The sequence below is a fragment of the Copadichromis virginalis genome, linkage group LG10 (genome assembly GCF_057382275.1).
Source record: "Copadichromis virginalis isolate Kocher_CV1m ecotype Utaka linkage group LG10, C_Virginalis_male_GT1.1, whole genome shotgun sequence".
NCBI lineage: Eukaryota > Metazoa > Chordata > Actinopteri > Cichliformes > Cichlidae > Copadichromis > Copadichromis virginalis.
In genome coordinates, this window is record NC_140627.1 from 18,882,053 (window position 1) to 18,902,227 (window position 20,175).

At 39.0% G+C, this 20,175-nt stretch overlaps 1 protein-coding gene across 1 annotated transcript; it reads left to right on the forward strand.

The window, feature by feature from the left end:
- The first annotated feature begins 11,592 nt into the window (after positions 1-11,592).
- Positions 11,593-15,254, forward strand: LOC146700266 (uncharacterized). Its single transcript, XM_085470441.1, has 3 exons — positions 11,593-11,650; positions 13,610-13,765; positions 14,201-15,254. The coding sequence occupies exons 2-3, from the start codon at positions 13,640-13,642 to the stop codon at positions 14,429-14,431; spliced, it is 357 nt and encodes a 118-aa protein (XP_085326567.1). The 5' UTR covers positions 11,593-11,650; positions 13,610-13,639; the 3' UTR covers positions 14,432-15,254.
- The last annotated feature ends 4,921 nt before the right edge of the window (positions 15,255-20,175 follow it).

Sequence of the window (20,175 nt, forward strand, 5' to 3'; positions counted from 1 at the left end):
TGCAGCTTTCCCCCACTTAGTTTTAACTCGATACCTCGATACCTGTTCAAATGCCTCTCGTGTTAAATATATAAAATTTATAAAATATATAAAAACGTATATAAAATGTATTACAGAACTGAATCTGATAAATGCTCCCCACAGCTAAATTCACAGAGGAGGTGCATTACTGCTTTAGCCTCACCTGCTGACCAGGTTATAAGACAAAATAAAATAAGATAAGATGCTACATCTGAAGGTGCATTAATACTGAAAAAAACACAATGAAATACAGACATGTAACAGAAAAGTCATGAAAGCAGACATCAAAAAGTAACAAACACAAGTAAACAGGCATGTTGCTTAAATCACACACAACCAAATTATTGGATCTGAGAGTTATACTGTCCAAATCCAAATCCAATTCATTTATATAGCACATTTAAAAACAGAAAGTTTGCCCAAAGTGCTGTACAGAAACAAAGGGGTAAGACAAAAACAATGACACTCACATAAACACATAATAAACATATCAACTCACACCAGTCTATAGAAAAAAGGTGTGTTTTCAAAAGTGACTTAAAAACAGGAAACAAAGATGCCTATCTAATATTGAAAGGCAGCGTATTCCAAAGTTTGGGAGCCATAATTGAAAACGCTCGTTCTCCTCTATGTTTTAGCCTAGATTTCGGGACAACCAAAAGCAGCTGGTCGGCTGATCTAAGGGCCTGCGAAGGAATATAAGGCTTGGAAAGGTATGCAGGACCAAGACCATTTAGGCATTTATAAACCAGCGTTAGGACTTTGAAATAGATTCTGTCATGAACAGGAAACCATTGAAGAGAGGACAGGATAGGTGTTATATGTTTGTGCCTGCGGGTATCAGTCAAGAGGCGGGCAGCAGCATTTTGAATGAGCTGAAGATGTGCAAAAGATCCTTGGGCTGACTCCAGCATAAAGTAACACTGTGTGTTATCAGTGTTAGGAGTGTGTATTTAGTGTCCTTACCGCCCATGTGGAGAAGCTATTTCTTAATCAACTTGTTCTCCCATATGGAAAAGAAATAGTAAAAACTTATATGTGATTACTCATGAAAGTGGCCACTTTCTCATTACTTTCATACATTTTTTTAGTAAGTATCCAAAACATACAAGTTTCATTATATAATTTTTCAAGGGATCTTATATCTGTTTTCACTCTTATATGCTTTTCATACAAGTTTCACACAAGACAGATACAAACTTTATAAGATATATCTTTTCCATATGGGCTACTTTTGATGCTTCTGCACTTCCTTCTTGAGGGCGGTATGGCTGAACGAGTGGTGGCCAGGATGAGGCGGTCTCAGATTCTTTTTGCGAGGTATAGTTGCCAAAGAGCAGTCTTACAGCAAATCTAAGGCATTCCAGGTGACTAAGAGCAATATGGAGGGCAGTGGAGATGGCATCACTGGTGGATCTGCTTGCTTTATCGCCAGACTGATGGGGGTTAGTCTTTGATCTGTTGAAGCACCAGCCTTTAAAGCATTTTGTTCCCACAGGTGTAAGAGTGATGGGTCTGGAGTCACTGAGGCTGCGGGACAGCAGCGAGGGTGACAGGGTGAGATCGATCTTTTCATGTCTGCCCTTTTCACTTTGTTCACAGTGAGTCTCTCCTTGATTACGTTTTTTTTTTAAATTCTGGCTCAAACTAGAGAGACATTGTGCTTATTTATCTCTTTTCAGGTCCAAATAACCAGTTTTTGCCTTTAGTTTTGTCTTTTCGGTGGCTGTGCTTTGTTTTTCCTTTTGTGTGATGAGACTGTGTCTTGGTACAGAATCCAGTGGCATAGGTTGTACTTTTCTGGCCTCAACTCTGGTGTTTGGAGGGCATCACTGGCATCACAGCTGCTGTGGTCCCATCAAGATGTTTAAATGTTGATTGATAGTTCAATGATGTCAAGATCAAAGAGCTTATTACGATTACGAGACAACAGTCTGTGACACAAAGATGGTTTCTTGCTGAATAATAGCCACTAAATATTCCTGGAAGTGAATTTCAGAGGTGGTGAAATCTGTTTTGTGTATGTCTGTGTGCTGTGCATCTATACTCATGAGGAGCCATTGGAGTTTCAGACTTTGAGGAAAAATTTTGGAAGTGAAGATATTTTATGTGCTGTGCTGAGTGTTCTCTGTATGACGCTGAGGGACGGGAATACTCAATAAAGCTGAAATGAGTTGGCACAGCGCAACTTTTCTCTGGATGTTCCTCATGAGATGACAGGGTTGAACAGCAGCTGTTCTTATTCTCATGCTTTTCTCTCGGTCTCACTGAAGAGCCTGGGGGTGCACTCGGTAACATCTTTGTTTTCTCGCTGATTTCTCAGAAAACACAATTTGATATAGTTCAGACGGTACGTGTTCATTTATCATCAAATTCCCAAGACGGACCTGTTATTTCACCTTCGCAGAAGTAACGTGAGCTGGAACAACAGTCACGTGCAGCTCATGGCACAATACTCAGTGAAAGCACTGTAGATCATTTAGAAAGTAAGAAGTAGTGCAGGTTATGTTATGCTGCTGGCTGTTAACGCTCACCACAAATTACTGGTAATTCCATTGTTTTTGCTGTTATTTATACATTTTCAGTTTTCCCCATTAGTTCAACATATCAAGTCATGAAATCACTTTCAGCATTTGGCACAAAACTGGGAGAAATTCTTAAACAACCTCCCAATAAAACACTTTTTTTCCTCACACAGTCAAACGCTGAGAGGCACTAAGGAGGATGGAGGCATAATAAAAGACCCCTGCCATCGATATGGAATCAACAAACAGAGAAAAAAAATCTACCAAACTAACTTTCAGCAGAACTCAGTCCTCACCACCATCTGCAGTGGATTTTGCTTGGAATGACAAATACACACCCGCTGAAGCGCTTCATCGCAAAAAAAAGGGGAAAGGGCTTATGTTGTCGCCTTATATGTATTCAGCAGGAGATTGTAAACAGCTGGAACGGGAGACGGTTTTCTGCTTTCTGTTGCGAGAAGCGCTGCATTAATCAACATCTATGAACGCGAGAGCTCAGAAAAGGGAGCGCTCTTCCTCGTCCTTCATCGCTACAACCCACTTGTTCATTCAGTCACAAAGAGTATTCAGTATTTAAGTTTGTTTCAGGAAATCAATTTTGAAATTTAAGTTATTTAAGATTTTAATAGACAAAAAAAATTAAAAAGCCCGAAAAAAGGCAAAATAAAAACTTCTCCCATTTTGTATTTAATTAATTTTGACTGAGTGAACTGCACACACTACAAATTGTTGCAGACCTCTGTTAAATTATTTGAAAAGCTATTAACAACATAATCACAGTAACTTGCTTGTTTAAGAATATGAAACAAATAATTTTTTTTTACTGGAGTAACATCAATCATGAGGTTTTGCTAGTAATTAAGCCACTACATATGATGCACATTGATGGGAAACATTTTTTTGCTCTATTCATGTGAAAACACGTTTCTCTGAAGTTATGTTATAATAACAATACTACTACTACTACTACTAATAATAATAATAATAATATTACAGCACAAGTAAATCAGTAAAGCTGTTACGGCTGTGGCCATAAGAACACTGTGTGGGCTGTTTGTTCTGTGTCTCTTTACTGTGTTTAAGACTCTTTACAGGTCCCTCCCCTAATGAAGAGTAGTGAGCAGCTGATTGGACCATGGAACAGGTGACCACATTCAAAAAGCCGCTCTGACAGCTCCAGGGAGAGAGAGAGAGAGAGAGTGTGGAACGAGCGAGTAGCCTGACAGCCGTCGCAGTCCTGACCCTGGTTTTCCCAGCCTGTGTTTATCTTGTGTATTTGTGGGAGTGTGAATTGTAAAAGCCGCTCCTAGTGCTGAGAGCTTAGGCACTCGTGGGCTGAAGCGGAAGGGGTGAGCTGCCTTTTCTTTTGGAATCGTTTTCTCCTGTTTTCTTGGTCAGGGAGCGAGGGATAGCTCTGTCATTTGTTTGTTCTTTTTTCTTTCTTAGGGTTTAGTTAGTCTTTTCTGGTGGGACTTAGTTGGTTTTGTTTATTATTTTGGCCTGGGCTCACCCTGGAGCTATGCTTCTTGTCCTTAAATAAAATCACTTTTTTTACTCACAACTGGTTTGGATGTTTGGCTTGGGAACCAGGGCGGGGATTTGTCTCTCTCTCCTCCAACCTTATGTGCGTCCCTACCCGCCTAGACTAGGGGCGTAACACATGAACCCAGTTCATTCATTTCTACCTGCATTTAAAAACTATTTAAAAACGTATTTTTTAATATTTTTCTTCGCTCAGAAATGTAATTCATTTGATTTAATTACTTCTTGCTCATTTTTGGATCATTTTATAATGTTCGTCTTGTCGCCCGGTAGTCTGTTCGTGTCTGTCTGCACTGAAAATTACACGTTTAATGGAAAAATTAAGTTAGTTTTTATGACATTAATATTTCTGATGAATACAAGCAATGAATACAGTATTTGTGTGTTATAGGAGATGGTGTTTGTTCTGTAATTTTACTAGAGAGAAATGTATTTGTGCCACAGTTACACAATCAGTCAGTTGTAGACACATCACATATTGTAACTGAACTACATATACTTCACATTTTGCATTTTTTTCATATGCAAATGAAAATGATGATATGCATATTTTCACTTTAGAAATATCACCTCCCTTCTTAACCACTAATTTGGTGCCATCTTTCATCTGAGATCATTTAATAAGATTATAACCAAGAGCTTGATGTTCTCGCATGACGCAAAAGGTTTTTTTGTGTTTTTCTCTCTCTCTATGCTGGCATCTCTCTGTGCTGTTCTACTGTCTATACATCAGAGAAATACATCACATGAGTCACACAAACTTAAACGTGGGCTTGGATAATAACTAATTCTCTGTGTGTTTTTGTTTGTTTAGAGAGGAGGCTCCTGGCATTGCCACCATTCAACTTGTGACAAGATCTGCTGATTAATTCACTGGTAACGTCTCACACTCCTGGTAGCGTTTTACTTATCTGCATTAGTTTCTGTTTTAGATTTCAGTCTGTGTTTCTGTGCAGAAGTCCTCATGCTTTCTTGGTGATGGTGTGTGTTTGTGCGCCCACATACCCCCAGCATTATCTCTACCATCTTCTCTATAATTCACAGCAACTTCCTCTGTCTCTAATAATTTGTGAATAATCTTTTTCACAGTGTTCTGTGTGGGTCTATCATTCTGTTGGTCTTATGACAGACCGATCTGACCACCATGGAGCCATCACCTCAGGACACAATCACATCCCTAGGAGAAGAGCTGAATGAACAAGAAGATGTCTTTTATCACGTTACTTTGAATCGAGACATCCTGCTCCAAAACATAGGAGAATTTGGTGGAATGATGCAATTCACGTGTGCACAAACCCAACCCTTACATCTGCATCTGCCCCTCACACCTCTGCTCCATCTCCTCCATCCGCTCTACTGGAGCCTTCTAAGAGAGCACTGCACTCACCTGAACCAGTTCGCCCATGAGTTGTAAAAAGCCACTGATTTGACTAAATTGGCACAGATGGTCATTAATCCAAATGATGTGGCATCATATGCTGAATTTGTTAACAATTTTAAAAGTGTGTTTACTGTGATACTGGCTAAAAGACCAAGTGGGAGGAAAAAGCACCTCATGGTGCTTTCCTTCATGACCTGATAAAGCTGACGAAATGTGAGCTGGTTGCAAAAGACTTGCCAGTCACCTTTGACCAACTTGTGTCTATAACTTTAGTCACCATCCTGTCAAAGTTAGATCTCCAGAACATACGTGATGTGGACACTGAACTCCCACCAAGAAAAGTGGTCATTACTCTTTGCACGATTCAGTTCTCTCTCTTACCAGTTTGCAGTCTCAGATTCCCCCACAGGAGATGAATCAATCCTCCCAGCGTTTTATTGCTGGGCCTCAGCCAGAGCCAGACTCCGGCATCTGTCAGATCTCAGGTACTGCATTGGGTAAACAAAGTTAAATTCGCCTGTCACCCTGGAGTTCAAAAAACAGTAAGCTTTCATCAAAGACTGTGCATCAGTTGCTATTTTGAATTTTAACCTGTGTTTCTGTGCAAATCCAGCAACAATTCCCTGTGTGTGTGCTCACTGATCGCCAGAATGATCTACACCACCTTCCACAGAGCAACTTTCTCTGTTTCTAACAATCTGTAAATAAAACTTCCTGCACTTTTCACAGCGTTCTGCACGCGGGTTTATCATTCTCTTGTCTCATGACAAGAACACTAACTATGCGCTGTTCTGTGATTAATTTAAAAACCATTTAAATTACCAAACGGGTTTTCTACGGTGGCCCTGAGAGGATAATGGGCTGCAACTTAAAAAAACAACAACAAAAAAACAGCAATAAGAAAAATGCTGCAAAAGCACACAAAACACAACGGAAATAGGAAAAACGACAGCAGAAACAGGAAAAAAACAGATTTTCAAAAGCACAAGGGAAGTGTTTTTGGAGAGACAATGGCTGTGTCCCAATTAAGAGACTGCACGCTTGAAGTACGCATTTAAAGTGCGGTTACGTCACTGCCACGCGACGACGGCTGTCCCAATTCGAAGTGTGCTTCAAATGCATACTCCAAATGCTCCGTCGATTTCCCCAAATATCAAGCGTGCTCCGGTGCATGCTTCGTGGTCCCATATATCCCACAATTCATAGCGCGGCGGTGGGTGTGGATAATTTTGCCGCAAAATACGGCAGAAGGGAGCGGCTGAAGAGGTTGTTTTTTGGTTATTTTTCCAAACTTTATTGAAATCATAAAGCGAACAGTCAGTCATTCCAGTTCAGTTTGTACAGTAGACATACAAGGCAAATAAGAGTAACAATATACAGTACAATGAAATAAGAAGGATAAATAAATAAAGGATAAAAAAAGAAAAAAGGGGGGAATGTGACAGACTTCATAACAACTTTGTATTTGAAAGTTGTGACAGCTCATTCGTTAAACATTTCTGACTGAATTTCAATCAATGATAAACCTTTTTTATTGGAAGTTAATTTAAGAGAGTTTAAGTAATATTCAATCAAAAACAAATTAAATGATGGGGTTGAGTTTTGAAATTTACATTTATGTATGTGGAATTTCCCTAATAAGATGGAGCGGCCGAAGAGTGAACTGTCAAAAGTACTGAATATGACGTCACTTATTTATGTGCCAATGTGTAATAATTAAAGTCAGTCATATATCCACAAACACAACAAGCTGAAAGTCAGTGATATATATATATATATATATATATATATATATATATATATATATATATGTGTGTGTGTGTGTGTGTGTGTGTGTGTGTGTGTGTGTGTGTGTGTGTGTGTGTGTATGATAATAAAAACAAAAGATTTTCTCCTTCATTTCTGTCAAACAAAGCTGTATGACACGTTTCCAGTGGTTAGTATCATGGTTGCTAGGCAACCTGAACAGCGCGACGAAGCGTATACAGTCCCATTTCACAAGCCTCTCACTTCCGCACTTCTCGTACTTATAGTACGCACCGTACGTGGTACGCGTAGTGCGCGTACTTCAAGCGTGCAGTCTCTTAATTGGGACACAGCCAATAACCCGACGGACCAGTTGCAGGAACCAAAATATGCTAAGAATTGCGCTGGGAGACACTTAAAAGAAGTGGAGGATCTATCGGTTTTGTGAGAAAAGAAAAGATGAGGTGAGCGTGTTAACCTAATTAGGTTAACACGCCTAAAAACTATTAGCCTAAAAACCCTGATAAAACAGGAACACCACCCCAAAAACAGTTGTTTTTTCTGCAACTGGTCCGTCGGGATATTGTCTCCCCAGGAACACTTCCCTTGTTCTTTTGGAAATCAATTTTTTCCTATTTCTGTTTTCTTTTTTTCTTATTTCCGTTGTGTTTTGTGTACTTTTGCAGAGTTTTTCTTATTGGTGGTGTTTTCTTCAGTTGCAAGGGAGGTTGAAATTACAGTGAGAATTATTATTACTGCAAACAGGCATGAGGAGCAACAGACGAAGCCATACATCGCAAACACAACCATCAATGAATATTATTTTAATTTGTTAAGGCACTGCATAAGCACCAAGAAACCCTTTTTCATAGATGTATTAAAAACAGCTTAAAAAAAAAAAAAAGTTTAAGTTTTACAAATATTTTGACAGCAAAGATTAAAAATGGTCTAAATCAGCGGTCCTTTTTTGCGCCACGGACCGGTTTGTTCCTGACAATATTTTTACGGACCGGCCTTTAAGGCGTCGCGGATGAATACAACAAAATAAAACTAGTACCAATACCGAAAAAAGATTTATTCATAACACACGTGAAAAGACGGTTGATCTGATATCCTCGTGTTGGTGTTGTTCCCAGATCATCATACTAAATGTTGTTCCAGGATCAACATTGCAAGTGACCAATCAGAATGTTGTGACATCATACCTTTGCGACTTCGGGAAAAACCGGCATAAAACAAAAAACTGTACTTAAGCTGCGTGAAACCGCCTCTGTCCGCCGATCAACGGACCCTGACCCTAACCGTAACCCTTTAATAAACAGTAAGCAGAATTGATATTGTCCTTGCAACATTGGAATTTCATAAATGCACGAATGGCTTGGCGCGCAAAGGAATAACGTCACAACAATGTGATTGGTCACTTGCAATGTTGAACCTGGAACAACATTTTCATGATGGTCTGGGAACAACACCAACACGAGGATATCAGATCATCCTGAAAAGACCCAGGAAAACCAAGTTAACGAACCCCCCCCCCCGCTAAAAGCCGATGAAAAAAACTGAAAACCATACATTTCGCACCCGAGTCTCAACTCTCGCGGCCCGGTACAAAATGACTCATGGGGACCGCTGATCTAAATGATCGATGACCAGAACTACAACCTGCTTACTCAATGAAGTCCATTTCTCATTACATACAGCTGCATGTTTAATCTTTAAACTCCCTCTGGAACCCCAGAAGCAAGATGTCCTTCCTCCTCCTCCTGCCAGCAAACCACCTCGTAGCTCTGTTTACTAATTCAAAAAAGCAAATAAACCTCGAGACAAACGTAAAAAACATGTCGCAGTGATGTTCATTCTAACATTTGCACTTCCTGTCATTCACTCCAGTGTTGCCAACTCCTCAGTAAGGAAAATCGCTCGGTTGTCCTAAAAGTCGCTAAAGCCGCTAAATGACGTCATCGCCTAATTTGCATAATTTGTCATGCTAATATAATTGTAACCTATGTTGTTGGAGAGAGAAATAACATCGTGGAAGAGACATAAAGTGAGTAAAAAACGTCCTAAATGCATTTAGAGTTTATTTAGAACTACAAATTAAATTTATTTTAGCAATTATTGTTTTTTTTAATGTCACAATTCCAACCCTGCTCCTTTACCCGGGCTTGGACCGGCAAAAGTGACCCGAAATAGGCACTCTGGTGGAGTTACTTTGTGTGTGTGTGTTTATAAGTAGTTTTAAACCTTGTGATCCACAAAACAGCATAAGAGTAAAAGAGTAAAAGAAGAATTGACTGCGTTACAGCACCCGCTGCTTGTTGAGAGTAAAAGCGATAGGCGCTTTCACGTCTTTTTTTTTAGCGACTTTTTTTTTTTTTTTTAGAAAAAAAAAGTCGTTAAGGGGTCTGAAAACTCGCTAAATATAGCGACAAAGTCGCTAAGTTGGCAACACTGATTCACTCTCGCATTGCTTAACATCACTCTTCCCTAGTGAAAATATTTAATGGTTTCCGTGGTTATGCTGAAGCACGTGGTCTCTGTTTTCAATCAAAGGTAGCAGCAGTGGCTTTTTTCTTTTAGGGTTTTGGCATTTTAGTAATGTCAGAATTGATGAAGATGCAATCCAGAGACAATGTACATTTCCTCTAAACTATATCTGGCAAACAAAAATGCCAGAGTACTTAATATTATAGTTATACAACAAGGCAGCATCTGTTAACAGCAAATGGGACACAAATGATGATTAAAGGCAAGAAAAATTAAACCTATTAATTGTTTTTTGTAAACTTCAGTTGTACATCTTTGGTTTTAATTTACAGCTTCTGTTTCTTTTTAATGTGTTATAGTTGAAACCTTCAAAACTGGAGATTATTTTCTGGAGCACGGAGGTCTGTGTGTCATTTTCCTCGTTTGACAGTGCAGGATGAGAGACACAAATTTAAAAGTTTCAATATGTATATAGCTGGAGGAAGGTTTTGGAGAGTTAAGAAAGTAAGGCAGATCTTATAAATATTGAATTCATGCAGTTATTTGTTAATTACAGGTAAGAGAATAACCAGGTGATTGTTAATCCAGACTTTTAATGTTTGTCCGAATAGTCATAAAGTACGCAGGGGTTTGGAGTGGTGAATAAATAGTAGGTTTCAAAACCGAAAAGCCTTCAGGCATTTTTAGAAACCATTCATTTCATGTGGCCCTCTGCACTAAATTAGCTTTTGTTCCAGGGTGTGGACAACTCAATTCAACAAAAACAGAAGCAGGGCCAGCTCATCGTAGTTGAAACAATTAAAACATAAATTAATAAATAAAAATCACTAAAAACAAACAAACAGATGAAACCGTCATGGTCCTGCAGGCCTGATCGCTCTGCCTCCTCTCTCCCTTCTCTTACTTTTTCTCCTGATCTCTTTGCTCTCAGGTGAAGCAGGGGGCATCCTTTGGTTCCTGGCTTGTTCTCTGGGAATGGGGTGTTCCCAGCTTCAGTCCAGCTAGCATGCCAACCTCTCATTAGTTCATTAGGCCCTGTGGCTAAAGCCGTTTTTCTTTGTGGTGTTTTCCTCTGGTGCGTGCCTTGGCTGGACTTGAGGCGCCTGCAAAGGAAGGATTTATTACAAACCTAAGCTTCTCTGATTCACACTCTCCTGCCCACCCACTCACCAACAGACAATGCTTTATGGAACGAAAAACACTATGAATCGCCTATAGATTATAAAGGAAACACGAGTAAGGATTCAGTTCAAGTTTGATAACAACTCTGCTAAAATACTCAGCTGCAGCAGTACTTACTTGTCTTCTCCTTTCTGGTGGTTCCCTGCTGACTTCCCCCCTTTGTCCCTGTGCTGAAAGACAACTTAGCTGAGTTAAATTAACCTGTTTCTTTGGAACGAAATGAGATCCTGTCAAGACAAATGTGCATTGGTCTTTGGGGTTCTCATTTCATGTGCATTGATTCCTGTAATAATGGCAGAGATGCAAGTGCAGAGACCCACCTGAGCAGCACCAATTAGATCATGATGAGGCAGAAATGAGCGTGAACCAAATATTAACACTATCATGGTTTCGCCCACCCAAGATTTTGGCTGCTAGGATGTGAAGGGTGTGGGTCTGTGTTTCACATGCTTATTCCTCGTGCCACTGACTGTGGTCCACACTGAAAAAAATGCAATAGGGTGGTTGTTGAATTTGCATAGAATTACTTCATATATCCAGCATGACTAATTTAAATTTCACATCTAAACATATTTTTGTCTTTTAATTTTCACATATTCTTTAAGAATATTCATTCTTTTAGAACAAATCATGTTGAAAAGAAACAAGTTAGTCGTGTTTTATCCTCAAGCTCCGCCCCCTGGAAAGGAAAAATCGGCTGCGCTGTCCGCCATTTTTGTCTCTCGCTTTGGAAAATCTACTACCATCTGGAGTTTTACACTTGAAGGTAAATAAGATTTTAAAGCTAACACACCAGTGAGAACGAGTGTAGACCCTTTATATATGTGGACTTTTACTGGGTGTTGTTATTTTACAGGTATGTGGGCTGTTTATCGAAAACCATGAGAGGCCAATGTTAGCTAGCTCCAGTTAGCTAATGGTAACCGAAATTATGCGATAAGCAAATTAGTAATTAACATATATAATGTGAGTTAATATTGTTTGTATATTCTTTCAGTTTAAATTAACAGACTATTACAAACTTGCATCGGTGTCTGTAGTAAGTGGTGGTACCTGCAGTGTCTTAACCATTAAACAAGCTAATGTAGGGCCAGGATATGACTAGTTTGTTGAAACATGTCTGCTGCCAATGTGACTGCTCACACACGGTAACATTACCAGCACATAGCCACAGCCGCTATAAACATGCTGAAAGGTCAATCTAGCTTCTGTAGTCAGCAGCTGGAAGACTCAACACAGACCCAAGATTCAGTCTAACGGTTATCTAAATGTTGTGTGTCCTGTTTGTAAGCCCAGAAAAAGAAATAAAATAAAATGACGACCTTGAGCTTCAAGCTAATGCTAATAGCATAAAGCGACTAATGCAATGATGACGTTGTTAAATTAGTAAAAATACAGTAAATATATCCAACATGAATCATTTATATTTTTGGTCTAAACATAATTAAGTCTCACGCCTTTCACTTGTTTTAGAAGGATGTTCAGTCTTTTAAAACCAGTCATATCAAAATAACAGAAAATAGTTATGTTTTCTGTTGAAACTCCACCCCCCGGGTGTGTTCTACGAGGGAAAATTCACTGTGGCGGTCCGCCATTTTTTTGTCTTCGCTTCGTTTACGTTTGGTGCTGAGCTTTACTTTGTCGAGGTAAACTGAAAACTACATGTTTGAGAGGAAACGAAGAGAACATCCATTAGATGGGGAAGTTTTTCTCATGAATTGCTGTTGAGCAACATAATGTAAAAAACAAGTCATTCCTTAAGTTAACTAACGATAATGCTAGCTTAAGCTGCGGGACAATATTATGTGCATTAGCTTTTTTTCAGTGTGTGCCCAGTCACATTCGCTTGTTTTTTCTCAGTGAATACAGACTAACAAACTCGTGTCCATTTAGTTAACTGGTTGTACCTAAAATGTTTTAGTTATACAGTTAAATAAGCTAGTTTGCCATGGGGTGGGCTCTGTGTGTGTTGGGGGGGGGGGGGGGGGGGGGGTGGTGTCTTCACTAAAGTCGGTTTATTTAGGCCCTAAGGTGTCATGCCCTAAATTTTAGGGCATGACACCTATGCAGTACTCATTAGGAGAGGAAGTGCATGACGTGGGGCTTTATTTCATGTTCTGGGGCAGTGAATGTAATCTACTGATAACATGTTAAAGACACACAAAAACCCAACAAATTATTTTAACTGATTTATAGAGAGACTGAGAGGAGGGCTTAAAGAGATAAAAATAATGACAATATAAATATGTTAAATTTATTTTTTCTGTATCGATATATGGTGCTTATCCCTGCTGAAGGGCAGATTGGTGTTGCTTCAGAACAATTCTCTAGCGCTGTTATGTAGAGATGTTACAGTTAAGGTTTTAATAACATTATTTTATTTACTAGTGAAGATTTGCATATGTTATCTCACATTCTGTAAGGTAAATTTTCTGGAAAGGTCAAATTAACTAATTTAACTAAGTATTAATGAAAGACCTTGATGTGTATATGACAATAATAGATGTAGTTTCTGGGTCATTTGGCAGAACTGCAAAATGGCCAGAAGGAGGCAACTGCTGTGGTTGCAAACAGGCTTTGGGTGGTTTGGAAGTAAGGGCAACTATGGAACTGCTCAGCAACATGGGACCCATAGCTAATAAATAGTAATATAACTTTGTGTGGATGTAACCTTGTGAGATTTGAGATTTTGACAGCATTTTTATGTGACAACTTCTCTTTTTAGATAAATGCAGAGTTTAAGCGCATTACCACCATGCCACTGCAGTCCAGATTACTCTCGCAGATAGATGTGCTATCTGACAAACTAATAAAGGTCTTCAAAAGGCGAGGAGGACAAATAGGAAGAAGACTTCAGAACATTCTGGAGCCCACGGCCCAGGTAAGAAAAAAATTCATTTGTGTATACACTTTAGGGAAAATAATAATTTTAACAAAATGCTGCTTGTCACTCTATGCCAGGAGTATGTTGAAAATCACCTGGGATTTTCACAATTTACCATGGGTGCGTTTTTTTGTTTTGTTTTTTTTTTTCTTTTACCTGCATTAGAACGATGTGTGGAGTTCATAGTTGAACACCTCTCTATGCTCTGACAGTATTCTGCTTCTTTGCATGGAGATTTCACTTCAGAAATGCATTACCTTTTTAAGCATTCTGAGGACTCAAATCACATGCTGTAATGAATCCATTTTTGTTCACCTAATGTGTTAATGTTAACATTTTTTGGAATAGTGACACAGATTGAAATAAGATTTGGTATAATGTTCTTTGACCAGTGTTCTGTTTAATTAAATTTTGGAATTCTGCATTTTCTAGGCCACAGATGAAGCCATTATCCAACGATCTAATAAGGAAACAACCATGGGAATTTACATCATAAAGTCAAGAGATGCCAATGGCAGCCCTGAGGACATCGGGATAGTCCTTGAAGGCCAGAGAGTCTGGCAGGATTTGGATAACTATACCCTAGCAGCTGCAATGCTGTTTGGACTAATGTACACTTTGAACCTCACCTACCCACTGGAAAAGTATACCTTCGAGGTATAGAAACTGGTTATGGAGCTCAAAAGGAACAGCCTTTCAAAGAAGGCCCAGGTTTTCAGGACCAGACTGTACGATTGAACAGTTTTCCAGTTATGATGTGGGAACAACATGTTTACCTCTTCAAATATGTACCATCCTTTCTTTTAAGCCAGCACTGGTAAAGTTGCAGTACATAGTGAAACTTATTTTTCTGGCACTTTTCAACTTGGGGCCTTTATTACTGCAGTTTTCACTTTTCAAGCCATGGCTCTTTTAAAAAAAAATTCAAACTTTGAATGTCCATTTTTCTCAATGGAAATGGTGCCTTGCACCAATTTCACCAGTTTGCAATTTTTTTCCCAAGGTGCACCACTACAAACAGATTGCATCGTCTAGTATTAGTGATTATGATGTTTAGTGATAGAAGCAAGCCAATACTAATCAGTTTAGGTCTCTTGGTTGTGTGCCTGTGGGTTATAATGTTATTTTAAGTCTCTTCTTTGTGTCATTTTAATAATTACACCCCTGTTGCCATATTACCTTACCTTATGGTTCTTACATTTAAAAAACTATTTTTTACATAAGTGCGATGTCATAAGGCCCCACAATGTTGAATTCAGGTTCCAGCAGATAACTTTGAGGAATGTTGTGGAATGTTTTTCAAGAGATGCATTGTACAAATATGACTCATGTATATTTTGGAAGCCTGAATTGAAAGTCCATTGTTACAACTGTGTAGTATTTTCAAAAATACACAGGTCATTGTTCAAAAATGTTTTGCTTATTTCTTTGATTGAAGAGAAAGTGTACAGTACATACAATAGGATCAGCCTTAATTTAGTTTTATTTATTGAACACTCAGTTATATACTATATTATATTATATATTAGAAATTTGTTATAAAATAAAATAAGCTTACCATAAAATAATCTTGTCAATATAACACATAGTAGTCCAATACAATTAACACAAAAAGTTCATGTCTGATAAACAAGTGGTTTCTATAAATATTTGACCGGAATGAAAAACATAACAACAACATAAAAAAGTCATGTTTGTGTTACCAGAAAAATGTGTGCAGGTATAACATAAAAAACTAAGGTTAACCAAACATAACTTAATTTCGTGCAACCGATTACAATAATTTTTTTACGTTTATACCACTGATTATTTTTTTCAGTGCATGTAGATCCCAGAGGTGTGTTTTTTGTTACATCGCACAGCATTTTCTTTTATCATTACAATTTTTTATAACCTAACGATGTCACTACATTAGTGCTTTTTAAAAATACAAATGTTTTAGGGTCGCAGTCAAAATCTGCAAATTCGCCTTTACATTTTCAAACATGTGAACTTTTTGTTCACTTAATATTTGCCAATCAGCCTAATTGAAAGTCTCATACAATTTCAATAGGGGGTAAGGGTATGCAAGACATTGTTATATCTACCTGAGACTGATACATGCTGTGGTCATGCAACACATGAAAAGGAAAACTGATGGTGCTACACAGCGCTAATCTGAACAACAATGAGTGACGGAAAATTTCACCTGCTGATGTGGCTGTTCAAGGCTCGGCAAGAAAATGAATTTGAAAAAGGTCCTGGAAGGCAGACAGGAAGGAAACGGCAGCTTGTCCCTAGCAAAGCATGAGGGAAACTGCGTGCTATAACCGCATGGTGTGTGCGTGTGTGTGTGTGTTGTTTCCAGTCCATGTGCAGCCATAGTAAGAGCCTGTTTCCCATTGCCAGGAATAAGTTGCACACATTCCTGGTGGATACTGAGCTCCACCAGCGCTGCTCTTTGTCACTGATTTTGTTCACAATACTTTTTGACAGAATTTGGCAGCACAGCCAAAGGCTGGAGGGAAGAGGGTGTTGGGTTTGGTGATCTCATCTCTGCTGTTTGAAGATGATGTGTTACAGGTGGCTGTCTTTGTTTTATTAAAATTTCTGCCTTCTCCATGTCTGCTATCACTGGGCGAATGCCATGTCTAGCCTCAGTAGTGAGTGGGTATTGAGATATCAGTGGTCTGTGTTTTGAGAGAGGTTTTACTCTTACTTCATCTGCATTTTTTATAAGGCCTACATCAGCAGGGCCTGTAGACCAGAGAGTTTCAGGCAGCTGAGCTAGTGCTGCCTGGTGTCATTCAGTCAGTTGTGCGTGTGTTTCAGCGACATCGATTAGGTGTACAGCAGGCCTGACTGTGACCAACCAACCCAGTGTGTATCGGAAACACCCCGTCCGGCGGCCTTGCAGCCAGCCTTCATGAGTGTCTTCCGTTTTTTCATAAGTGTCTGCTTCAACCCTGGCTAACACATTTCCTAAATCCTTCCAGTCTGAATGATAGTTATGCGCTACAGACACGTGTGGCTTAGGCATGCGGTTCAAAGCCTTCACGGCTGCTGATTGGATTACTGAGCACACTGCATTTCCCGACTTTGTGACATACAGGTGTTGTAAAGTCAAACTCTGTGCAGTCCAGGGCCTATTATATGCCACAGCCTAAAGGCAGCAGAGTTCCAGAGGCTTGAGTGACCACTGACTATATGCTTGCAGGGTGGTGGGTCTCCAAGGACAACTTCTAACCCTGTTAAAGGCAACATGTGGAGTGCAACTTGGCCGTGTGGCATAGCTGGCTCTGGCCTTGGGACTGTGTGTTTTTATACAATTCATAAGTGGGACACTGGACTGTTTTATCTTTTATCTCTTGATATATTTTTCGTCAATAAATTATCTTTTAGAATTTTATTGACTGTCATCTTTTTGCCCACGACTGAGACGGTTGGTCAGACCTAGAGTCTTTCTTTGGGTGTGTTACAGCAGCTTCTGCTCTAAAAGAAACAAATAAATAAAAAGAAAAGAAAATGTGGAACATTGTGTAGGTTACGCAGTAACCACAGATAGTAAAATAATAGAAGCAAAACCATTTTCTTCTTCATGTTCTGCACAGAGCGCTGAGCTGATAGCTGTGATACGCGAAAGCTAAATACAAAAATAATAAACATACATACAGACAGCCAGTATGTTTTCTCTGCTGTGCATCATTTTGCAAAGCTCTGGCAAAACAGAGGAATGATTACATCAACCGGTAAACCAGTCCAGCATGCCAGCCTCTTACAACGCCTGCTGACTGTAATAAATTTACCACAACAACTCGCATTGTGTAAATGTGCAGCACACAAAACTGATGGCTCCTTTACTACTACAGGCAACAATTTTGCTGACAGAGCCGCAAAACAGGCGGCACAAAAGACAAAAGGCATCTTTGTACATTTAAAAGAAGGTAAAGAAACATAGAAACATTTTTCCTGTAACATGATGTGATTCTTTTAGAATAGAATAGAATAGAATAGAATAGAATAGAATAGCCTTTATTGTCATTGTACAGAGTACAACGAAATTGGAGTGCCACTCCCTTGGTGCAAGTTTCAATAATAAATATAAATGTAAAATATAAAAAGTACAATAAAACAATCGCAAGTATTCAAACAATAGTAAGTAAGATATATACAGGATAGCAGCATCAGTCGGTGATGTCCCAATTGCACTGTAGAAGTTTGCAGCTGAATGTGAAGTGATTGACACTCCAAGTCTGCAGCTATCGTTCTCAACCAGAAAGGAGTGCAATGCCCACTCTGGGGTGTGAAGGATTGCTGCCCCAAAAAGAGGTGTATAGATATATATCTCTGGATTTGTTCACAAGGGACGGGAGAGTGCAGCAGGAGACTTACAGATGGATTGGTGCAGTGATGTGGACACTGTACCAGTTTGTTGTGGTGAAGAGAGAGCTGAGCATGTAAGAGAGGCCCCAGGGCAGACCCAGGGCACGCTGGGTGGCTGGTTGTGTGTTAATTTCAGCTCTTTTATACTGGGGTTAAAATGATCCCAATTGTTTTCATCATGTAACTATAACACAAATAATGTTTACTTGAAATGACTGCACGCTAAGTGATAACTGAATCAAAAGTATACTTTGGATAAAAGTTGAATGCTAAATTGTAATGTGGTGATGATGGAGGCGACAGATAGAAAAATAGACAGGTGACACGACAATATATAGATGATTACCACATGCAGAGCGTGTAACCAGTATTATAGATGAACATCTGTTATACTTGAATTTTGTTCTTCTTGACTGACAGTACAAACCACCATCATCCCTCCTGCTCAGCGTGTAATTCATTTGGGCCTGGTGTTCATGATAGATAGATAGCCAGAGGGAGTATTCGCCCAGGGCGCCAAACAGGCTAGGACCGCCACTGCACACGAACACGGGCAGCCCCGCGGCACTCTTAACATTAAAGCAGAAACACACTGAGTAAAACTACAAACATACTGTATACCAAGCTTTATACCAAGAGTTATAACTCCTCACCCTGTCTCTGAGGGAGAGGCCAGCCACCCTTTGGTGAATGCTCATGTCCACCGCTTGTATTAGCAATTTTGTCTTTCTGGTCACTACCCACAGCTTGTGACCATAGGTGAGGGTAGGGAAGTAAATCAACTGGCAAATTTACAGCTTTGCTTTTAGGCTCAAACAGAAAAACAGATACTTCCATGCAGCAGACTGGCATTTTATCAGGATCTCTTGGGTCTCTCTTCAGCTCACTGCATCATGGATGATTAATTCTGCTAATGTATCCTATTTAAAATGTCACGGGTCAAAAGCTCGGGAGAATCTGTCGGACACATTGGCACAGACATTTTCACTTTGAAACCTCTCATTAATTTCCAGCTTTAATGCCTTTGTGAATGCAACATCTTGACACGATATTTGTTTCATGATCGGAGTTATTCTGGTTTTATTCAGTTCCCTGGTGCACACTTGTTCAGTACTGCAGCAGGATAAGGGACTCTTCACCTCGAATCTGCTCACCATTGAAGAAAAGCTTTGATTTAAAACTTCTTTCATACGTTAATTTTTTTTTAAAATCAATTGGATCTGATTTATTTATCTTTAAAAAATTATCTTACGTTAAACCAGATAAACTAAAAACATACTGTATACCAAACTTCCTACAAACATGCACATGAGCCAACATTTTAAAACAAAACAATACATAAATTGGACTGGCACTGTGAAACTGCAGTGATTAATCTGTTAATTAAATACTGACAAAAAGCAGATTTTTAATGCTTCGATATTAATTTTATTAACTATTAGGTAATAATCCCAAATGCAAAAGGATTTGATGCTTTATATGTTCGAATTTTGGATGGTTAATATTAATATTTAATATTAATATTTAATATTTCTGTTATTTTATCGACATAGTGATTTATCAAGGATCTCATTGACAGATAGGTATTGAAAATTATTAATGCTTGTGCTTTAATAAAGGTCTGTTATTAGTTTAGTTTAGTAGTTTCTCCCTGGTACGTGCTCTATGCTCTTCCATTTCATTTCATAATTATCTACTCTACTTAGCAACATGTACTAAAGACATTAATTACATATACAATATTTTAACAATGATGGGTGTGTTTAGATTTTATAGATTTTTCTGGTATTTCCCAGTGATGCTTCGGAATGTCTTGAGAGTATTGGTGAAACTGTAGCCCTCCTACTATCCATGCCCAAAGATCTTCCAGGAATGGTGACTCTATTTTCCGGTGAATTGAATAGTCAGTAGATAGAGATTCCACACCTGCTGAACCATACCAACATGGAAGGACAACATAAAGACTCAAAGACACAAAACAGAGAATAACAAAGATGAAGAGGTGAAAAAGACAAATAAAAAAAACTCAGATGGGAAGAGCAGAT

What these genes read in the sequence shown, in the direction of transcription:
- LOC146700266 (XM_085470441.1), top strand. Translation starts at nt 13,640, where the DNA reads ATGCCACTGCAGTCCAGATTACTCTCGCAGATAGATGTGCTATCTGAC. An exon ending in TTCTGGAGCCCACGGCCCAG is followed by an intron (nt 13,766 to 14,200) that starts GTAAGAAAAAAA and finishes TGCATTTTCTAG; the next exon opens with GCCACAGATGAAGCCATTAT.